The sequence below is a fragment of the Mastigoproctus giganteus genome, chromosome 1, assembly GCF_048544385.1.
Source record: "Mastigoproctus giganteus isolate SK-2022 chromosome 1, ASM4854438v1, whole genome shotgun sequence".
In the NCBI taxonomy this organism is placed as follows: domain Eukaryota; kingdom Metazoa; phylum Arthropoda; class Arachnida; order Uropygi; family Thelyphonidae; genus Mastigoproctus; species Mastigoproctus giganteus.
In genome coordinates, this window is record NC_143575.1 from 50,474,113 (window position 1) to 50,493,923 (window position 19,811).

Here is a 19,811-nt window from a genome sequence, read left to right on the forward strand (position 1 = left end):
CAAGTGTTATTGTGTCACATAGTTTAATACTAGCGTGGCACAAAATACACAATAGTTTCACATTGATTTTTGAAAATATCCGTTTTTAATAATATTGCTTTCTGTCTCTTCTTCAGAATTTAGCAATGTTATTATAATAGCAATGTAATTAGCGTGATGTAATAATGGTGAAATTTTCAAATGTTAAAAAAAAAAAAAAAACCTGAATACGATCGTTGCTAACAAAAACACTTTAAATTTTATTTCTTAAAATGCATAATTAGTGGTAAGAGCTTTGCGACACCGACCTTGAGCATTTTTATCTGTTTTGGCCCGTACCCAAAAAAGATTGGACGCATCTGGTTTAGATAAAGCCGATCTTAACCCCAACAAACTTGCACGTCTTCATGACCAAGTTCGATAGCCATATTAACAATAAAAGAAAAAAAGTAAAGTGTATAATATCTTTCGCAGACTTCAGAACTAAATTCGAAAGACTAAAATCGGAAGTATTCAATAAGTTTGTTACAGGTTGACGTCTAAAAAAAAAAAATGAAACCACGTCTTTAAGTAGATGAAATCCTTCCTTTCAGAACATACTTAAGCTGAGTTAATCATGTATTGAGTTCAGACATTCTGCAAAAAACATGACGTATGATTTAATTGTTTCTTCTAATTTAAGGTTATCCTTTTTTTGATTTGAACAGCCTCATTTTATTGGATGCTATCCCTAAATTAATTGTCCTTCATAAGCTGATTTGCTCCACATATAACCTAATTTATATTTGTCATTTAATTTTAAAATGTGTTGTACTTTGTTTATACGGAAATTGTTCAGATTCCTGTTTTTGCTAAGCACTAGTAAGTTCTGCGGTATTTAATAATTAATAAGGTAAATAAGTTCTGCAGTATATAATCATCTATACGCTATTATAGATGATACCCTGTACAACCTGTATAACTACGTTAATTAGTGATTATTAGTAAGTTCTTGGATTTTCTAAAGGTTGGAGATAGAACAGCGTTTGGAGGACTATTAAGCTTCGCCAGATAGAGTAAAAAAAAAAAGGTTAAATTCCAGTATGTGAGGCTTACCCATAGATCTTTGCGACAGCGACTTGTGGATATTTGTAGCGCCGCTCACTGCTTCTTGATGATTGGTAGAGTTACTGTAAATAATTAACGGCTTTTATCGCTCATTTGCTTTGTAATGCGTTTCATTCACTGCAATATCTCGTTATTTTTTGTTAGGACGTCTTTTCTAGATTATTAATTATCGCTCATTTGTTTTGTAATACGTTTAATTTGCTATCAGTTGCCGCTCTTTTCGCTCGTGATGTTTAATTTTGAAAAAGCGAAAAAAAAAAAAAAAACACTAATAGTATGTTTGTTTTATATTTTACTTTAATCCTTCCAAAAAGTCGTGTAGTATAAACTAACCTAGCTTTTTTTTTTTTAAATATGGCATACTCAAGATCAATAAGCAAAAACGGAAGAAACACACTGCCGCCTGAAGTCAATCGCATAACGGCACTCACCGCAACAGAACATTGCTGTGATTAGATCCATTGGTAAGCTTCACATAATGGAGTTTAACCAATAAATAAATAAATAATAATAATAATCCACCTTATTTTGATCATAAGAGGTAATTACCCCTGACCGTTAGCATTAGCTAATTTAGCATCAGCTAAAAAAAAAAAAAAAAAATATATATATATATATATATATATATATATAATAAACTTAAAATATATCATAAAAGAAGAAAATAAAATGCCTATGTATTTCCCTCCTCACGTAACTATCTAGCTGACCTTTGAATTTCCTCAAGCTGTCAACTACGGAGTTATTCATTATTCCATTAATGAACAACTCTCTGGCCAAAAGAAAGTTCCTACTATCTAGTCTAAACTTTTTCATCGTAATTTGAATTCATGCCCTCCAGTTCTGGAATCATAACAGTGAAAATTTTATTTTAGTATCTTCTTTCAAAGCCTAATAGACGTCAATCAAGTTCCCTGCAAGTTGCCAAGCTTTCAGCCAGCATTAGCATTAGTAGAGGCATATGATGCAAGAAAGCAAGCTTATGCAGCATCAACCAAAAAACAAAAAACGCTCCCATTTCACCCCTCCGTTCGTTCCAAATACCTGTCCAGCTCAGCCTTAAATTTATTTAGGCTATCAACTACCACAACAAAGGATGGAAGTCTGTTCCTCCAACCAACTACCCGCTGGCTAAAGGCAAACTTCCGCGCATCTATCCTACATCTGTCTTTCCTCAATTTGAATTTATGCCCTCTCAGGTTATTTATTCTGAGCAAGAGGAAGAATCCCATCAGCATTGAGCATGCTCAAACCATTCAAGGCTTTATACACCTCAATCAGATCACCTCGCAGGTGCCTAGTCTCCAGACACTGTCATTTTCAAAACTTAAGCCTTTCTTCGTAAGAGCAACCCTTTGTTCCATTCACTAATCTTGTTGCCCTCTGTACTTGTTCCAACAGCTCTACATCCTTCTTAAAATGAGGCCCCCAGACCTGTATACAGTACTCAGGGTGTGGCCTGACCATTGCCTTATACAAGGGAATAATCACATTCTTATCCTTGCTGTAAAAATTCCTGTATATCATTGACAAGACACCATGAGCTACTCTTGCAGACCGTCTGCACTGCTTAGAAAACTTTATATCTGCCTGCACAATTACCTCCAGGTCCTTTTCGTTCTCTACCACTGTCAGTGTAGTACCACAGAGTTGATACGTTAATCTGGGGTTACTGCTTCCCATATGTAGTACTTTTCATTTGTCAATGTTAAACTTCATTTGCCACCTCTCAGCCCATCTGCTCAACTTTTCTAGATCCTGCTGCAGCAGCGTACTATCATTAGCGTCCTTGACAACCCTGCCAACCTTCGTATCGTCTGCAAACTTGGACATTAAGCTTGTTATACCATCATCAATATCATTTATAAATACAGAAAACAACAATGGACCCAACACTGAACCCTGAGGGACTCCACTAATAACATTAGTCCACGATGAGCAGTGTCCATTGATTACCACTCAGTCTTCTCCCACTCAACCATCCCTTTATCCATAGTAGCAATTTGCCTCCAATGCCACACTGCTCCAATTTTTTCAAGTCTTCCATGTGCAGTAGTATCAAAAGCCTTTCTAAGATCCAAATATATGATATCAGAGTTATTCCCTGCATCCAGTTCCTTTGTGACCACATCATAGTATCCAATCAGATTGGTCAGGCAAGACTTTCCCTTAACAAAACCATGCTGTGTCCGAGCTATAACTGAAGTCTTGTCTAGATGATTCCGCAGTGCTTCTTTAACGAGTGCCTCCATTAATTTTCTTGGAACAGAAATTAAACTAACAGGTCTATAATTACTTGTCGCCCTTTGATCCTCCTTTGTGAATGTATTACTTGTGTCGATCAAAGGGCGACACAAGTAATACATACTCAAAGTATTTCTTCATACGGGTGCTTTTTTTTGCAGATCTCATCAAATGGGTTGCTCTTCTTTGGACAGCCAGAGCGAGGATCATTTCGACTTACAAGCGTACTTTGCGAGCCACTGAAAAGTCTTCGAACGACGGAATATTTTCCGAAAGCTGCTTTTAATATTTCGCAGTTTCTGTTGCATTTCCCTAATTTTTAAAATAAAATTTGATGCTTTAAATTGTGGTGATAAGTCGCCACAATTAGTTTGTACCTTTTTAAATTAGTGGCGATAACTCGCCCCAGTTTAAAGGTACACAGTTCCTTGAATTTTTCATCACACCTCATATACACCTGTAGGTGTACGAGTTACTTTCTCATGTAACCAAAAATAATTTTTTTTAAATCTGTCTTGTTGATAATGGAAGAAATAAATAGCTTTTCGATTATTTTATTAGGTCTGTTGGATTTGTTACTTTGTTACCGTAGAATTATGTTTATCTCATTTTGTGATAATAAGTTTGGTTATAATCTGAACTCCATTATGTGTATTTATTTCTGATATCAAATTGATTGGTGCAGTTTATCACATGAGAGTTATCAAAGCATTTTTTTCTCTCTTTTTTTTTTTTTTTTTTTTAAGTGTAGCCGGGATCTATGATATCTTGAGACCTCTTGAAAATTTTGTATTTTTCGAACTAGAGAAATTTTGCCTACAAATGTCTTTCACTTACGATTAACTTCGTGGTAAACGACTGTGAGGTACTTTCTGCACAACAAAAGGTAGGGCTATGGTAGCAACCATAGCCTCGGATTTTTCGTCCAGTAAACAGAAAATCGACCTTAGAACACACATAATTTATAGACAGATACACAGAGCAATATGGCTTTAGTTGCCGATGCTCCTAAAAACCAATTACAAGAACAACATCTTTTCAACAGTAGTGAAACTACAAATTCTGGGTCAGCTACAAGTTTTTCTCGAACGGACCTGTCGTACTCTTTAACGATCATGCCAATCCAACCATCTCTCCTCGGACTGGGTGGTATGGTAATTTCGCCACTGCTTTTCGATAATCATAAATCCAGGAAAATTAGCCAGCATTGACCTACTTGTTAAATTTATATCTGACGTAGTTCAGGTCTGCAATCCAAGGAACAACAATTCTGTCGATGAATGGAGAAAACAGTTTGAGGCAAAATTTAAATTTATAAATCATAAAATCTGAACGACAACACTTAGGCCAATTTTAAAATCAAATTCAGAAGTGTCAGCCCAAATACAGTAAAAATCGTCCAGGTAGAAATAGCCAAAACCTAAAAATAAGCCAGGTATATACCGGTACGTTTTTAATAGAAAAACCCTGTGGGAAAATCATGGTAAAGTTCCATGAATGAAGGAGTTCCTGGCTTGCAGTGAATGAGATATGGTCTCAGCCATCAACACATGAGATATTCCTGTTAGAGTTGTCAACATAGCCATATTTCTCAGTGAAAACCTATATTTTTCATTTTCCATGTCTCATATTTACCATATCTGGTAAGTTTGATTTCCAGTATTCCTGCGTACTTATTACGCTGGATATTTTTCCATTAATATTGTTAGTTTATTTCGTTACTTCAAGCTGAATTTAAAATTGTTCTAGAATATTGCAAATGATCGAGATTTCCATATTTTAAAATTGTTTTCCAGACACGACTGAGCAAGTTTCCCTAGACATGGCAAATTGGGCCTGTTGTAATTCTGGAAATTTCCGAAAGATTTGGAAGCATCAAATCACGCTAACAGAAGTTCTATCACTATGAATTATATCACAGTCTGATTGTCATTTCTATTCATAACTTTATCCGCTTTTTACTTTTGAGAGTCCGTTCGTTAATATTTAAATATACACTACGAATAGCAACGATAGTTGTAACTGCCATACTAAGCAAATTTTGATTGGATTCCAATGAATGTAGAGATACATACGAGTGACGATTCCAACGAATGTAGAGATACATACGAGGGACGAGAAAATGTTGTTGTAGTAAGAATTTAAGAGCATTAGCGACCAAGGCCATGTTGCACCTTATAATACTTTCTGTGAATTGCGTGGTGTGATTTTCTGTTTGCTGCACGAAAAACCCGAGTTTCCGGGAGAGAAAAAAACCATGCTACCTTCCTCTAAGACAGACTAACTCAGCCACATTGTGACAAAATGCCCATAAAAATTCCTCCTGTCATCGATGGGACTCGAACTTAGGTCTTTTGTACCCGATATGAGGAGGACGGCGATGCTACTAACTGTGCTAACCACAAGGGCACGTTGGAAAAGCTCGTGGCGTGAGTATAAAGGGTTTATTTGAGGAGTTTGTAACACGTTAGAGTCAATACACTTTTGCCACCGATACTGCAATGCGTTGATTTCAGCTGCGAAGAAAGCTCTCTCTTACGCCAAGTCGATTCAGTAAAAGGAATCGACTTGGCTTTCCTTTGAGAGGTAGAAGAGCTGTGTTTCCACTGTTTGGTCTGCTCCTTTGTCTCTGGCTGAAAGGGATTGACCAACATAAATAAATAAATTTTCTGTTTATACTCCGGGACGACCAAACTGCCAGAGGAGTTTACAAGATACACAGAATACAAGAAACAGCACCGTATTCAGCATTCACGGGCTTGAACCCCGGTCACTCAAGGCACGTGTACTTATGCACCCGCGCGCCTGACCACTAGGCTACATCTCATCCATGGGTGCAAATCTTGCAAGAAAACTTGCTGGACCTACCTGAAAATGATGCATATGTTCACTTGACATGACAACTCTTATGCATTTTTGATCTGCTGACACCTTTTCCATAAAGTGTAAAGTGTTTGGGGTCAAACGGCACCAGAGGTTCCCCAATCTCCGCGTAGTTTACATTGTCAGGTGATGCAGTACGCTGTAAAGGCCAGAGATTTAAAAGTGCGTGGTGTTTTGTACCGTTGTTCCTCTGGCCATTTAGCCGCCAGACCTCTGCTGAGACCCGACGTTGCCCCACTTTCACCCCGTGGAGGCAGACCAGGTACCCAGTATTCTAAGTTCACTCTGGCAGGTCCTGCCACCTAGTTTCCTAAGATTTCAGTGGCTAGGACATAAAAAAAACGCACGCGCGCAGTTTAAATTCTATTGCAAGGGGATGGCGCTGAGCATGAAAAGAGGTCGAATATTTGGCAAAAAAGTTTTGGTTCGGACTAAATTTTGACGTGTGGGGTGGTGTACGCTAAGTTGCAGGTAGAGAGGGAAGGGGAGACTGAAGACTGGGGGGGGGAGAAAGATAGGAACAAACTAGAAACTGGGGTAAATAGAAGAGACGTCCCCAGCGAAAATCAGTGGGCATGCCTATGCCCCACTAGAAGGGAAAGGAGGGGATGGAGAGTGGGGGAGGAGACAAGGAGGACGTCGCCTCCCCCCTCGCCGGGGTGGGAAGAAAGTGGTGAGCACGGCAAGGGAGCCGGCTCAGATCGCCAAAATGGCACCGCAGCAGCTGATCAGCAATTCGTATCATCAAAGGTGGTGATACCTGGCAGGTTCTGACACTAACGCCAGCTGTCTTTCAGTACAGCTGCACCTTTTCCATAGTGAAAACATCTGTTATTGTGTATTACACACTTCAGATGAAACCTGTTGCTAGCAGTATATCGAACTGTTACTCGTCGATGGCTTATGGCCAGATCATGCACAATGTCAACAACTTTTGGAGTAATGAAAATTGCAGGTCTTCCACAGTGGGAGTCATTTTTCAAGCTGTCCCTCCCTCGTTTAAATCCTACTGCCCACTTCTTAACCATAGAGTAGGAGGGGGCATTGTAACCTTATCCTCGTAAATTGCCTTTGGCGTTAGTCTCGTTTTCCCCAAATATTGGATGACTGCACAGTGACTTATTTTGTCTATCTCTCCTCATTCACACAATTTGGTTGATTTCAGGACCTGCAATTAAAAAAAGACGTTAACTGAAACTCCAAAATGGTACACTGTGATAATACAGAAACTCAGCAGAAAGGCCAGAATTGTGTGTAGTGCTGTGCATGTGTTGTTGTTTAGTTGTTTCTGGCCATTTTGCTACCAGAAAGATGCGTCCTTCCTGGTACCCGTTTATGCTAAGATGAAGCTAGCCACAACCGAGCGAGAACCGCAGCAAACCTCGAGTGTCACGTACTGAATGTCCAAACCATTTAAAAAATGAGAAAATAAGAAAGTAATAAAAATAATCAAAGTTATAAAAATGAAAAATAAAATAAAGAATTGATTGAAAAAATAAAATAATATAAAAATACCACAACAGTGCAAAGCTAGTGCCAGCAAGGACAAACACAATAGAGGAAGAAAATTGTAAAATTGAAATATATGCCTGTTCATCTGTCAACCTCAAAACTGGTTTGAATATAAAAAGTTGACTTTCCCATCGTAGTAGTAGTGGCATGTGATGCAAGAAAGCAAGTGCAGCTTATGCAGCATCAGCCAAAAAAAATTAAAAAATTAAAAAATCACACCATTCCCTCCAAATGCCTGTCCAGGTCCTCCTTAAATTTATTCAACCTATCAACTTCCACAACGACAGATGGAAGTTTGTTCCAGTAATTAACCACCCGCTGGCTAAAGGCCAATTTCCGCACATCTATTCTACATCTGTCTTTTCTTAATTTGAATTTATGCCCCCTTAGGTTCGTAATCTGAACAAGTGGAAGGATCCCATCAGAATTCAGCGTGCTCAACCCATTCAAGGCCTTATACACCTCAATCCGATCACCGCGCAGGTGCCTAGTCTCCAGCCACTGCAATTTGCAGAACTTAAGCCTCTCTTGGTAAGAGGATCCCTTCATTCCTCTCACCAATCTTGTTGCCCTTCTCTGTACACGCTCAAGCAAATCGGCATCCTTCCTACAATGAGGCCTCCAGACCTGTACGCAGTACTCAAGGCGTGGCCTGACCATTGTCTTATACAGAGGGACAATCACCTCCTTTTCCCTGCTAGCAAAATTCCTATATATCAATTGACAAAACCCCATGACCTGCCCTGACAGCCTGTCTGCATTGCTCAGAAAACTTCATATCTGACTGCACAATTACTCCCAGGTCTTTTTCGTTTTCGACCACCTTAAGTGTAGTACCACACAGTTGGTACTTTTCTCTCGGGTTACTTCTACCCATATGCAGTACTTTGCATTTGTCAAGGTTAAACTTCAGTTGCCACTTCTTAGCCCATCTGCCCAAATTATGTAGATCCTGTTGCAGCAGCACACTGCCATTACTGTCACTAACAACCCTGCCAACCTTTGTATCATCTGCAAACTTCGACATTAAGCCTGATATACCTTCATCAATATCATTGATAAATATACAAAACAACAGTGGACCCAACACCGAACCCTGTGGGACTCCACTAATAACATTAGTCCACGAAGAGCAGCACCCATTGATTACCACCCTCTGTCTTCTTCCACTTAACCATCCTTTTATCCATTGTAGCAACTTACCCTTAATACCATTCTGCTCCAATTTGTACAATAGTCTTCCATGCGCAACAGTGTCAAAAGCTTTCCTGAAATCCAAATATATGATATAAAAATTATTTTTTTGCATCCAGTTGCTTTGTAACCACATCAAAATAACCAATCAAATTTGTCAGACAAGACTTTCCCTTAACAAACCCATGCTGTGTCTGAATTATTGCTGCAGTCTTGTCTAGATGATCCTGCAATGCATCTTTAACCAGTGACTCCATTATTTTCCCCGGAACAGAAGTTTAACTAACTGGTATGTAATTACTCGTGTCACCCTTCGATCCCCCTTTGTGAATTGGGGATACATTGCACATCTCCAGTCCGTGGGAATCTCCCTCTGAGTCCAAGGATGCTCTCATAATTATGGCTAAGGGTTTGCTTATTTGTTTTGCCGCCTCCTTTAATATAACTGGATAGATCCCATCCACCCCAGGTGCTTTTCTTATGTTTAATTTCAACAATTTCTCCTCCACTTTTCTCTCAGTTATTACAAAATCATTTAGCACCCTGCTACAATTGGATAACCTTCTGCCATTTTCAAACCTTAATAACTCCTCATGTGTGAATGTAGATGCAAAATACTGATTCAATTTGTTTGCTATCTGAGCAGGATCATCAACAGTGGAACCATCGATGTCAAGTGGACCAATCAGATTCATCCCCTTCCTTTTAGAGTTTATATAAGTAAAGAAATCCTTGTTGTTTTTCTTAGCATCTTTTGCCAAGGATTTCTCGTAATCTGCCTTCGCCTGCCTAACCTCCTTTGTGACCTGATTACAGAATAGCTTGTATCTGCCATAGGCTTCTGAGTCACTTGATAATTTATATGCATCCCATGCATTTTTCTTCTCTGTTACGAGTCTCATTAGTTCATTTGATAACCATTTAGGCTTGAACAATATAAAGCCTTGAATAAATTTGAGGAGGAACTGGACAGGCATTTGGAGGGAATGGTGTGTTTTTTTTTTTTTTTTTTTTTGGCTGATGCTGCATAAGCTCATACACCTGCTTTCTTGCATCACATGCCACTACTACTACTAATATTTCTTAATAGGTATGAAACTTTTAGTAGCATCCACGATTAATTCCTTGAATGCTTCCCTCTTAGAATTTTACTGTTGGTAACATAGTCAGTTGATCCTACTGTACAGAATTTAAAAGCTGTCTGAGACCACTGTACTCACCTTTACGGAAGAAACAACCCTTTCCTTTACCCCTGATGGTAATTAAATCTTTAAGTGCCGACCGGGCTAGCCGAGTGGGTAAAGTACCTGCCCGGCAACCCAAAGGTCGCGGGTTCGATTCTCGCTTCGGGCTTGGATCAAAGTACTGCAAAAACCTTGGGAGGTGCAATATGGCCACAGAAGCCGATGCGCCAACAACTACCAAATCAAAAAAAAAAAAAAAAAAAAATCTTTAAGTAAATTCCACATCAGTACACTGTGATCACTGCCTCCTAGTGGTTCCTTTATCTGCAAATTATTAATACACGAATGATGACTGCTAATAACCAGATCAAGCGTATTACTCCCTCTGGTTCCCTCTTGAACATGCTTCTGCAGAAAAAAAATCATCCAATAAATGCACAAAATTCTGACTAATGTGCGAGTGACCAACCCACAAGTTCCAGTCAATATCTGGGAAGTTAAAATCCCCCATTATAAGACATTCTGATTTATTAGCCCACTCTATTTCTCTGTACAATTGTTCATTGCACTCATTCGAGTCATTAGGCCTATAACACACTCCTACTCTTATTTTTGCTTTCGCAGTGCTTATGTCACACCAAACTGACTCAACAGTGCACTGTTCATCTATATGAACTGGGTGCCCTTCTTGTGATTTTATGTTTTTCTTAATTAACAGCATAACACCTCCTCCCTTTCTGTACACATTGTACTCCCCAAATTCCAGTTCTGCATTCCTATATCTGGGTAATCGCCGTCTTCTCATCCAAGTGAAGTGATTAGGAAAATATCGAATTTTCCGCCTACACTAATGAATTTCCATATGAAATCTTTCTGTTTGCCCTCTCCCAGCAACACAATATAGAGATCACCTTGTGAACACTCATTGTACAAACCAAATACAAATACAGTATGTAGAATTACTCATTGTGGTTAAATAATGTGACTGCTGTCACATCGCTGTCTACAGTTCCAGTCTCTTTATTATAACAATGTAACAAACCTCTACTGGTGCCAATTTTATTTCTCCTATTCTGTTCTGTCCACTGATACACTATCCACCAAGGATAGACTGGCCGTGTAAAGAATATGGCGAATTACACAGGGATTTATCTAATTGGGGTCCATTTCTAAGGGAATATTTTTAAAAAAATACTAACGGCGCCATCAGTAAATGCAGCCAGCTGGAAATATCTCCCCCCCATTTTGATACCAGTTCTGCCTTGCTATCACTGCATCAACTACTAGGAAACGTTTTAAGTATAATGAAGTGTTTCTCCATGTTATTCAAACTTCAGGAAACGTTGCATTTGTTATTTATCTCCGAACTGTCATTGAGCAAAAGATCAGTTAATTCCAGGAAAGCGAGAACAATACTTTTCCTTTGTATTGATCCATCGGAGTTACACATATCATGCATGTTATGTTATACGGGGAAGTTAAAACCTTCCCCGTATAACATGCATTTTTGTAACCAGAACCACACGTTGGGTATATTGCTAATTTTTTTTTTTTTTCTCTCAACACTTATGTCTAAAAATTTAACTCCTTTCCTGAATTATATTACAAAACCTGCTGACTTCTTTGTACCTTATTTGTGTAAGGTTATTTGATTATACCGTTTGGTACTGCAATATAAATAAATAAATAAATGTCAAACACGAAACCTCAACACTTAAGATAATATCATTTCATTTTTATATTATCTTATCTTTTAGATTTATCAGTTCGAGTACCATGGAGAGAATACCTCTAGTAGAGCGAGATAAAAGCGAAGAATGGACACCATCTGAATCGCCTACCAAATACAGTGCTGTAAACGGAATTGTCGGCAATAACAACATGAAGGCAAAAAAAAGGCAGCGAAACATCAGTGAAGATGATATTATTCACATCACAGGAACAGGAACAGTACTAGAGGATACTTTGGAATGCAGCCAGTGTTACAAAGGTACGTTTGAATAATAGTTAACGTTTGAGGGCGAACTGTGCTTTGCAGAGAATCTGCTATGTTTCTCTTCAATTGATCATTTAATAATCTTATTTTTGGCTGGTGTAACTCCGAGATTTCTATAGCAAATAACTGAATTTTCCATTTACGACAGAAACTTGTTAATTCTAAAAACTTTTCACTCGTGGCAGTCTTTCCCTCACTGTACTTGGGCAAAAAGGAGAGGGAGTATATACTGCTAAATTATGTGCAAATGACAGTAGGGTAGGCTGGGACCGCTTTAATTAATAAATAGAAAAAAAAAAAAAAAAAAAAGAAAAACCATTTTCGTGGCGCTTGTTAAAAATGGACGGAAGTCTGAATTTTATTCTTAAAGAACTTGATTAGATAAATCATTACTACATTTCATTAGTTAAAAAAATTAACATAAATCAATCTAATTTGAATAGGAAAACAGCACTTTAGCCTTGCAAGAGCAAAGTATAGCAAAATAAGGGTAGTGGTGTTTTACGTTATCATTTTAGTTATTAGGAAAGCCAGATTGCTGATACCTTCAACGATCTATTCACTCTTATTAGAAAGACTGTTATCAAGGTAGCATATCAGTAGTGACGTATACAGGGTGTCTCAAAAATATTGGTACAAACGTTTAGGGGAGGTAGGTAACATCTAAAGGAAGGTGAATCGCATACGAACCCATAATCGGAAACGTCACGGGAAAGTAGTAGCAGAGGCACAAGAAGCAGAAATGACACAAGACAGTAATTAGTGGCAAACATTTATTTGACATAATATTAACAATGGAGTACGAGATGGATGCATTTCATGATGTTACAACAGATGCTCGAAGGTTCCACCATGAGACGCGATGTGACACAGACGCAGCATTGATTGGCGGACACGGTCGAACACACCTGGAGTTCCTTTGACAGTAGCAGCAGCGCAGACGAGTCTCGCCACGAGATCCATTTCAGTCTCCACAGGCGATTCATACACGATAGATTTGAGGGCCCCCACAGAAAGAAATCAAGGCTCGATAAATCAGGTGAGCGTGGGGGGCCAGACAACGGGTCCACCACGGCTAATCCATCGACACCCAAAACGCCTGTTCAAATGGTCATGAACACACCTTCCATAATGGGCAGGCGCCCCGTCATGTTGAAACCAAATGTTGCGTCTCACATTTGCTGGAACATCATCAAGTAACCCTGGTAGAACTTGTTCAAGAAAGATCCGATATTTAGCGGAGTTCATGCGGGATGGTAACAGGTATGGGCCGACTAAGCAGTCACCGACCATACCTGCCCACACATTTATTGCGAAGCGATGTTATGCCGCATGGGGCGCACACCGTGTGGGTTGTCGTGAGCCCACACATGAGCATTGTGCTGATTGAATAAGCCTTCCCGAGTGAAATAAGCCTCATCCGTGAACAAAACATAGGCTGAAAAATTCAAGACTTGTTGAACACATTCTTGGAGAAACCAGTGAGCAAAAGCCACACGTGCAGGATGATCTTGGGGGAGCAGTAACTGAACCCTTTGGAGATGAAAGGGGTGTAAGGAATCGTCGTGCCAGACACGCTGTACGCTGCAACGAGACACTCCTAAGGCAGAGGCAACGGCACGTGTGCTGGTAGTAGGATTATTCTGGACGGCATTCAACACACTTTCTTCCATGGCGGCAGTTCGCGTCGAACGTGGTCTGCCCGCACTACACCTGTTACCTCTACTCCTGTTACCTCTAATTTGTGCGATTATGACCCATAATCGCACAAATTTTGATGCACACGCGCAAACAAACGGTGGTCCGGTACATGTCTGTCTGGGAAGCGTACTCCATAAATTCGTTGAGCGGCTCGTCCATTGCCCTCTGCTAATCCATACACTAGGTGCATGTCTGCCAGCTCACAGTTCGTATATCGATGCATGCTCTTCGTGCGGCTACTACTGCTTGAATGAGTAAACCAGAAATTTTCCCTCTCGCGAACTGATGAATAGCGCCGTCTACCGACTTACGGTGACGTTTCCGGTTATGGGTTCCTATGCGATTCACATTCCTTTAGATGTTACCTACCTCCCTAAACGTTTGTACCAATATTTTTGAGACACCCTTAGAAATAGCTAAATTCAGCTAATATTGTTTCTGTTACTCCTTAATTTTGTTTTTTTTTTTTTTAATTGATCTTTCCAATCGACGCCTACATCTAATTTTAAATCTATCCGTTATTCTGATATCTGCAAAACTTTTGTCCCATCGAGTACTTTGATCAAAGTGCTCTAATTAATTACTCAGTGTGAGTTCACCTGCTGAAAAACACTCAATAACTTAATGGGTGTTTTCTTTGATCGAGATCGCCCAACTATAGCTCCGATTGAAGAGGTCTTTCAGAATTCTTCGTCTCTAAGGTCCTCCCTAATAGTATAGTGGGTTCGGCATGTGTCACTCTTTTGAAGAGGGTTTCAGTCCGAATTGCCGACCGGGCAAGCCGAGTGGGTAAAGTACCTGCCGGCAACCCAAAGGTCGCGGGTTCGATTCGCGCCTCGGGCTTGGATCAAAGTACTGTACTGCAAAAACCTTGGGAGGTGCAATATGGCCACAGAAGCCGATGCGCCAACAACTACCAAATGAAATCAATCAAAATCAGTCCGAATCTTATCCGGGAGGGACCGTAGCAATCCGTTTCTGGGAGTTGGCATTTCGATGTGCCAAAAAAAAAAAAACGCTCTAACCTTTTCAAACAAACGTAAAATTTCTATGAAAGGTATTGGTTGGGCTTATACTGTGTGCGTTTGTCCCCCTTACTTAATAGACCTACCTAACATCGTATAGGCTCTTTTTTTTTTTTAACCCACAAAACACAGCACCAATATTCATTTTATCATGGGTTCCACTAACTTATCTTCTAGTAGCGTTCTAATAAAATACTATCTAATGTAGTTATCATGGTGTGTGATTGAAGTATCCCGTGATTGTGGGGACGGGCACTGAAGAAGGAAGAATTTCCTATTATGTACCGCGAACCGTTCGATACAATGTAAGCACGATGGCATGGTGCATTATCGTCCTGAAAGTAAGTCATCCAGAGTCATAGTCAAACCTGATGACTGCACAGTGATATTTCAGCATTCTTTAACGTTCAGGCAATTGGCCCATAAAAATCAAAGAATTCATTAATTTCCCATAAAGCACTTCCCAGATCCCCTATTTGTTTTTCCAGCACGGTGGTGCCTGTAGTGTCGCGTATCATGCTTAATGTATGGCATCACCATGATGGCTAATCAGTGTGGCGAAAAATCATGAAACAAAAAAAAAAAAAAAAAAAACCTCATTAACCATTCTATGACATTTGTTTGTGATATAAACTCTTAGGTGTAATTCATGTATTGATACCTGTCAGTTCAAATGTTAAACCTTATTTGAAGCGATGTTCTGTGGATTAAATAATGCTACACATAATTTGTTTTCTTTCACTGTGTACTATGTGCGCCTTTAAAAGTACTTTATAGCAATAGAGCGTACTCACTGCAATTCTTGCAGTGACTCATAGCTGGTGGGAATAATTTATTTACCTTTCTGAGAATTTTGGATAATACTCTCCAGTGGAACTCTGCACATTCCATGCTTTTCCACAGATGAGCGAAATTTGGTTAGCTGCGCTAATAATGAACACCATATGCCCCTTAACTGAAGCTGGGTTGACCAGCTGGTACAGTATAATGCTGTTTAAAATTTCTTATCACACAAAACTGGACAAACTAAAGTTGATCCACGCAGAAACGAGCGTTCCACTCGAGACGACTTTTTCACCGAAAGATTCCAGTTTTGTTTTTTTAAATTCAAGTTTTTCTTTCCCTAGTAAGCTTTCGCCCTGCTTATTTATCCACAATATTTTAAAAGATTTTATATATAAAAGAGCGGGGATCTCCCGAGAGTGCGTCCCATGGTCAAAAATAGACAGTTTTTATAGTCAATGCGTTGGTTAGTTCAGATGGGAATTTAATACCAGAACTGAGTGCATGTTACTCAGTTTAGGTGAATATTTTATTCCGTAGCCCTAGTGCATCCGCTCATCATTATAGTTGAACTAACCCACATGCGGTTCCCTCTGTTACTATTTTAGAAAATGGTGTACGTCTACCAATAAAACTGATCCTTTACTTGCATAACGAGCTATCTTGATATAGTACTCTCTCAAAATAAACGCTTTTTCTGTTGAGGCAGGGAAGTACTACTTCGAATAGGTCAAGAAAGTGACTATTATGAATGATGCACAAGATTTACCCCTTCCCCAAAGGTTGTTGTAAATATAAAATTTTCAGTAGTACAATACCAAGGCAACTCGTTTTGTAGATAATGCTCGCTGTGTATGAGATGCAAAGAAAGCTTTAGGCCTAGTGTACCTCTGATTGTGTCAAGAGTAATATATCTTATATATTTTAAATACTTTTTCTAAATAATAATCTGAACTTAAATACTAAAAGCGATGATCTTTTAAGAAATAGTAGCTATTAAATGCGGTCTTATTCTGGGATTTGGATTTCCAGAGTTTGTAAATTGACTCTTCAGTGACTTGTTTGAAAAGAGTCCAGTCACCTTTACAGTGTAGCAATTTGTTTTGAGAAAGAACCGCAGAGCAGCTCAGAATGCGTTGGCATCAATTTGATTTTTAGTTAATATAAAACTCGATTCCTGGTTTAGACGTTTCGAACGATATATAATTTATCTTTCAAGATGCAAAACTAGAGACGATTACCATGAACGAACATGTATTTCAGAATGGTTTGATAATATATAATAGATTGCAAAGTTCTCAAAGAACTATGAGCACAAGGAATACTATTTTTCTCTCTAGTTGTTCTATATATATATATTCGAACAAGCATATTAGAAAAACCATAGATAGGAATAACCTTCTAACTTTCATTCATACCATTTGCAAACCTGTTGAGATTCGAGTGCAAATTAATTATAGTGAGAGTACCTTTACAGCTGCTTGAAAAACTGAGGATACGTGACTAAGTTTTACAGATACACATAGCCGAGTGGTACAGGCGTTTGAGTTAACCGTGGTTTGAATTCACGTAACCACAAAATACGCTAATGATAATACACCACTCCACTTGGTTAACTCCACTGATGTATATAGGAATATAAAAAGACAGGCCGACCGGGCTAGCCGAGTGGGTAAAGTACCTGCCCGGCAACCCCAAGGTCGCGGGTTCGATTCTCGCCTCGGGCTTGGATCAAAGTACTGCAAAAACCTTGGGAGGTGCAATATGGCCACAGAAGCCGATGCGCCAACAACTACCAAATCAAAAAAAATAAATAAATAAATAAAAAGACAGAAGATATACCTATAAATATACAGCAAGAAATGCCCTTGTTTTTACTTCGGTACCACCAGATCAGAGGAGTTTACAAATGATGAATACAATCGTTAATCGTATTTAGCAGTTACGGACTTGTAACTGCTAAATACGGTCCACTCAAAGAACATGTACTGCTGCACTCTCACTCTTGACCACTCGGCTACGTCAGGCCTGACAACTTAGCTATTGAAGAAATTTATTTATGCGTGGGTAATGTACACAATTTCTACTACCGAGGTAGTTTTAATGCATCGTTTGATTATATCTCATATTGTGAATACCTTCACAACGAGTTGCCATGGTATTGCGCTACTCCAATAAATAACGCTTCTCCTATGGAGAAGTCTAATGTTACTTATTCTCGACGAATACCACCACCCAGACTGCACTGTTTGAAATATGGTATGGGATAAAGATCTCTGTTATCTTCCTACTGTCTCTGTTAGATTTAGAAAAGCAAAAAAGATGTAGGAAGGTGATAGTAGAAGAGAAAGATGAAGGAAGAAAGGGACAGTTACTCCTTCAACTCACAGTACTCAAACTCAAATTCCTCGAATAGGCAACGCTTCCCCAGTAGAGAAGATTGTTGTTACCTATTCTCGGAAACTCCGTGGCCATCATCCCCCCCCCCATACGGTACCGTTTCGGAGCTTATTGGCTCCTCATCAGTGGGTGGGCAGGTACCCTGGTGTTTCAATAGTGACAATCCAGTTATGAAGTATAACTCCGTAATATGAGAGATGCCTGATGGTGTGCGTGGTTTAATTTAAAAGATATTTCTTGGCTAAATGCCCTCTTAGGCATTTAGCCAGGAAATAACTTAACTATTGTTTTATGTTGATCCCATGTTAGAGACTAGACCATATATAAAGATTGAAAAAGACGCCAGTCAGCGCTCAAATTTCATATGTTAATAATCAGCACTGTTTTTTAGCTTTTCGGAAGTTTAACAACTGGAACATCTTTATTGGGCAAATGGTCAATTCTGGCGTGTTCTGCCGAATTGGAACCCTCAGTGATTGTTCACCCTTGGTGGTTAATTTTCAACCAGAAAGTAAATCAGCCACAATTCATAATTTGGTAAAAATTATCTTCTTTGTGGATAGACAAGATACTAATATTTTTATTGGAAATTTCAAATATATCGAAACGATACAAAACTCTTCAAAATGTTACGTAACCACAAAATACACAAAATCGTTTACTTCGTTAACGATTACAAAAAAAAAAAAAAAAAAAAAGTGTTAAAAATGATACTCAAATCTTTGTAAGCGGTGAACGGGTGCAAAGGGTGACGTCCCACACAGACTTAGGGCTCACTTTGAGAGGATAAGAAAGAAGCCGTACGTAGCACTGTGGGCCGTACGACAAGAGATGGCGCCTCCGTAGCCAGGTGGGAAGGAGCAGCAGTGCGTAGCACATGCTTCTTGATTAGACCGGGGTTCGAGCCCGTCACCACCAAATACGGAGGATGCGGAAAGGTCAGGGAATGACCACTGCATATTCCTGGAGCAATATGGCCTTAGTTGCTAATGCTCCTAACAACCAAAACAACAACAACAAGAGGTTGTTGGAGTGCGTAATCCATCGCCGTTTGCCACTTCACAGCCTGAAGTGCCCAACACCTATACCACTTTACGCTTCTGAAATATGGTCCTCTACACCTGTCTCCTTCCTAAACTAATATCTCGGATTAGAATACTAGTTAAGATGGATGAACAGAGTGGTGGTCAACCTTTTAACTATTTCCAGATCCATCCTTCAAACAAATCTAGACACCACTCTTTGGAGACTTTGGATGGCTGCAAGAAATATCCTCACTTTAGCGAGAATATTTCATAACGAGCAGATTTCATAATAATGAAATATTTCATTCCTCACTTCATAACGAGGCAAATATCAGATGCCCCAACTGTATCATCTTTAATCTCCGGACCAAAGAAGGCGAGAAGAGATATTCCTGACTCTTGCCTCCCGCTTCTGCTAACTTATAAATCTAAATACTCTGAGACATCGATTCGGACAAATTCAGCGAAGATAAGCTCTACAGAAAGAAAGCCCCAGAGAACTGTTAACAGCTGATGAATCTGTGATGGACACCTCCACCGCACTAATGAATGCCTTTCTACAAATAATTTTGTATAACGTCAGAGTATGTGTATAATTTTTCAAGCTTTATATATATATATATATATATAATATAAAATAAAAATATATAAAATATATTTATATATATATATATATATATATATATTTTATATATTTTTATTTTATATTATTTATATACATGTATCCTGTTTTGCTGCTTTGCGCATTCAGGTACACGTACTGTTTTTCCTTATTTTT

At 39.0% G+C, this 19,811-nt stretch overlaps 1 protein-coding gene across 3 annotated transcripts in view; it reads left to right on the forward strand.

Moving 5' to 3' along the window:
* LOC150090786 (H(+)/Cl(-) exchange transporter 5-like) overlaps window positions 1-19,811 on the forward strand; it is a 202,800-nt gene that overhangs the window by 64,514 nt on the left and 118,475 nt on the right. For all 3 annotated transcript variants that reach the window (XM_090372676.1, XM_090372686.1, XM_090372695.1), the window contains exon 2: window positions 11,861-12,093. In XM_090372676.1, coding sequence (XP_090228802.1) covers window positions 11,861-12,093 — 233 coding nt within the window. The remainder of the gene's footprint in view (window positions 1-11,860; window positions 12,094-19,811) is intronic.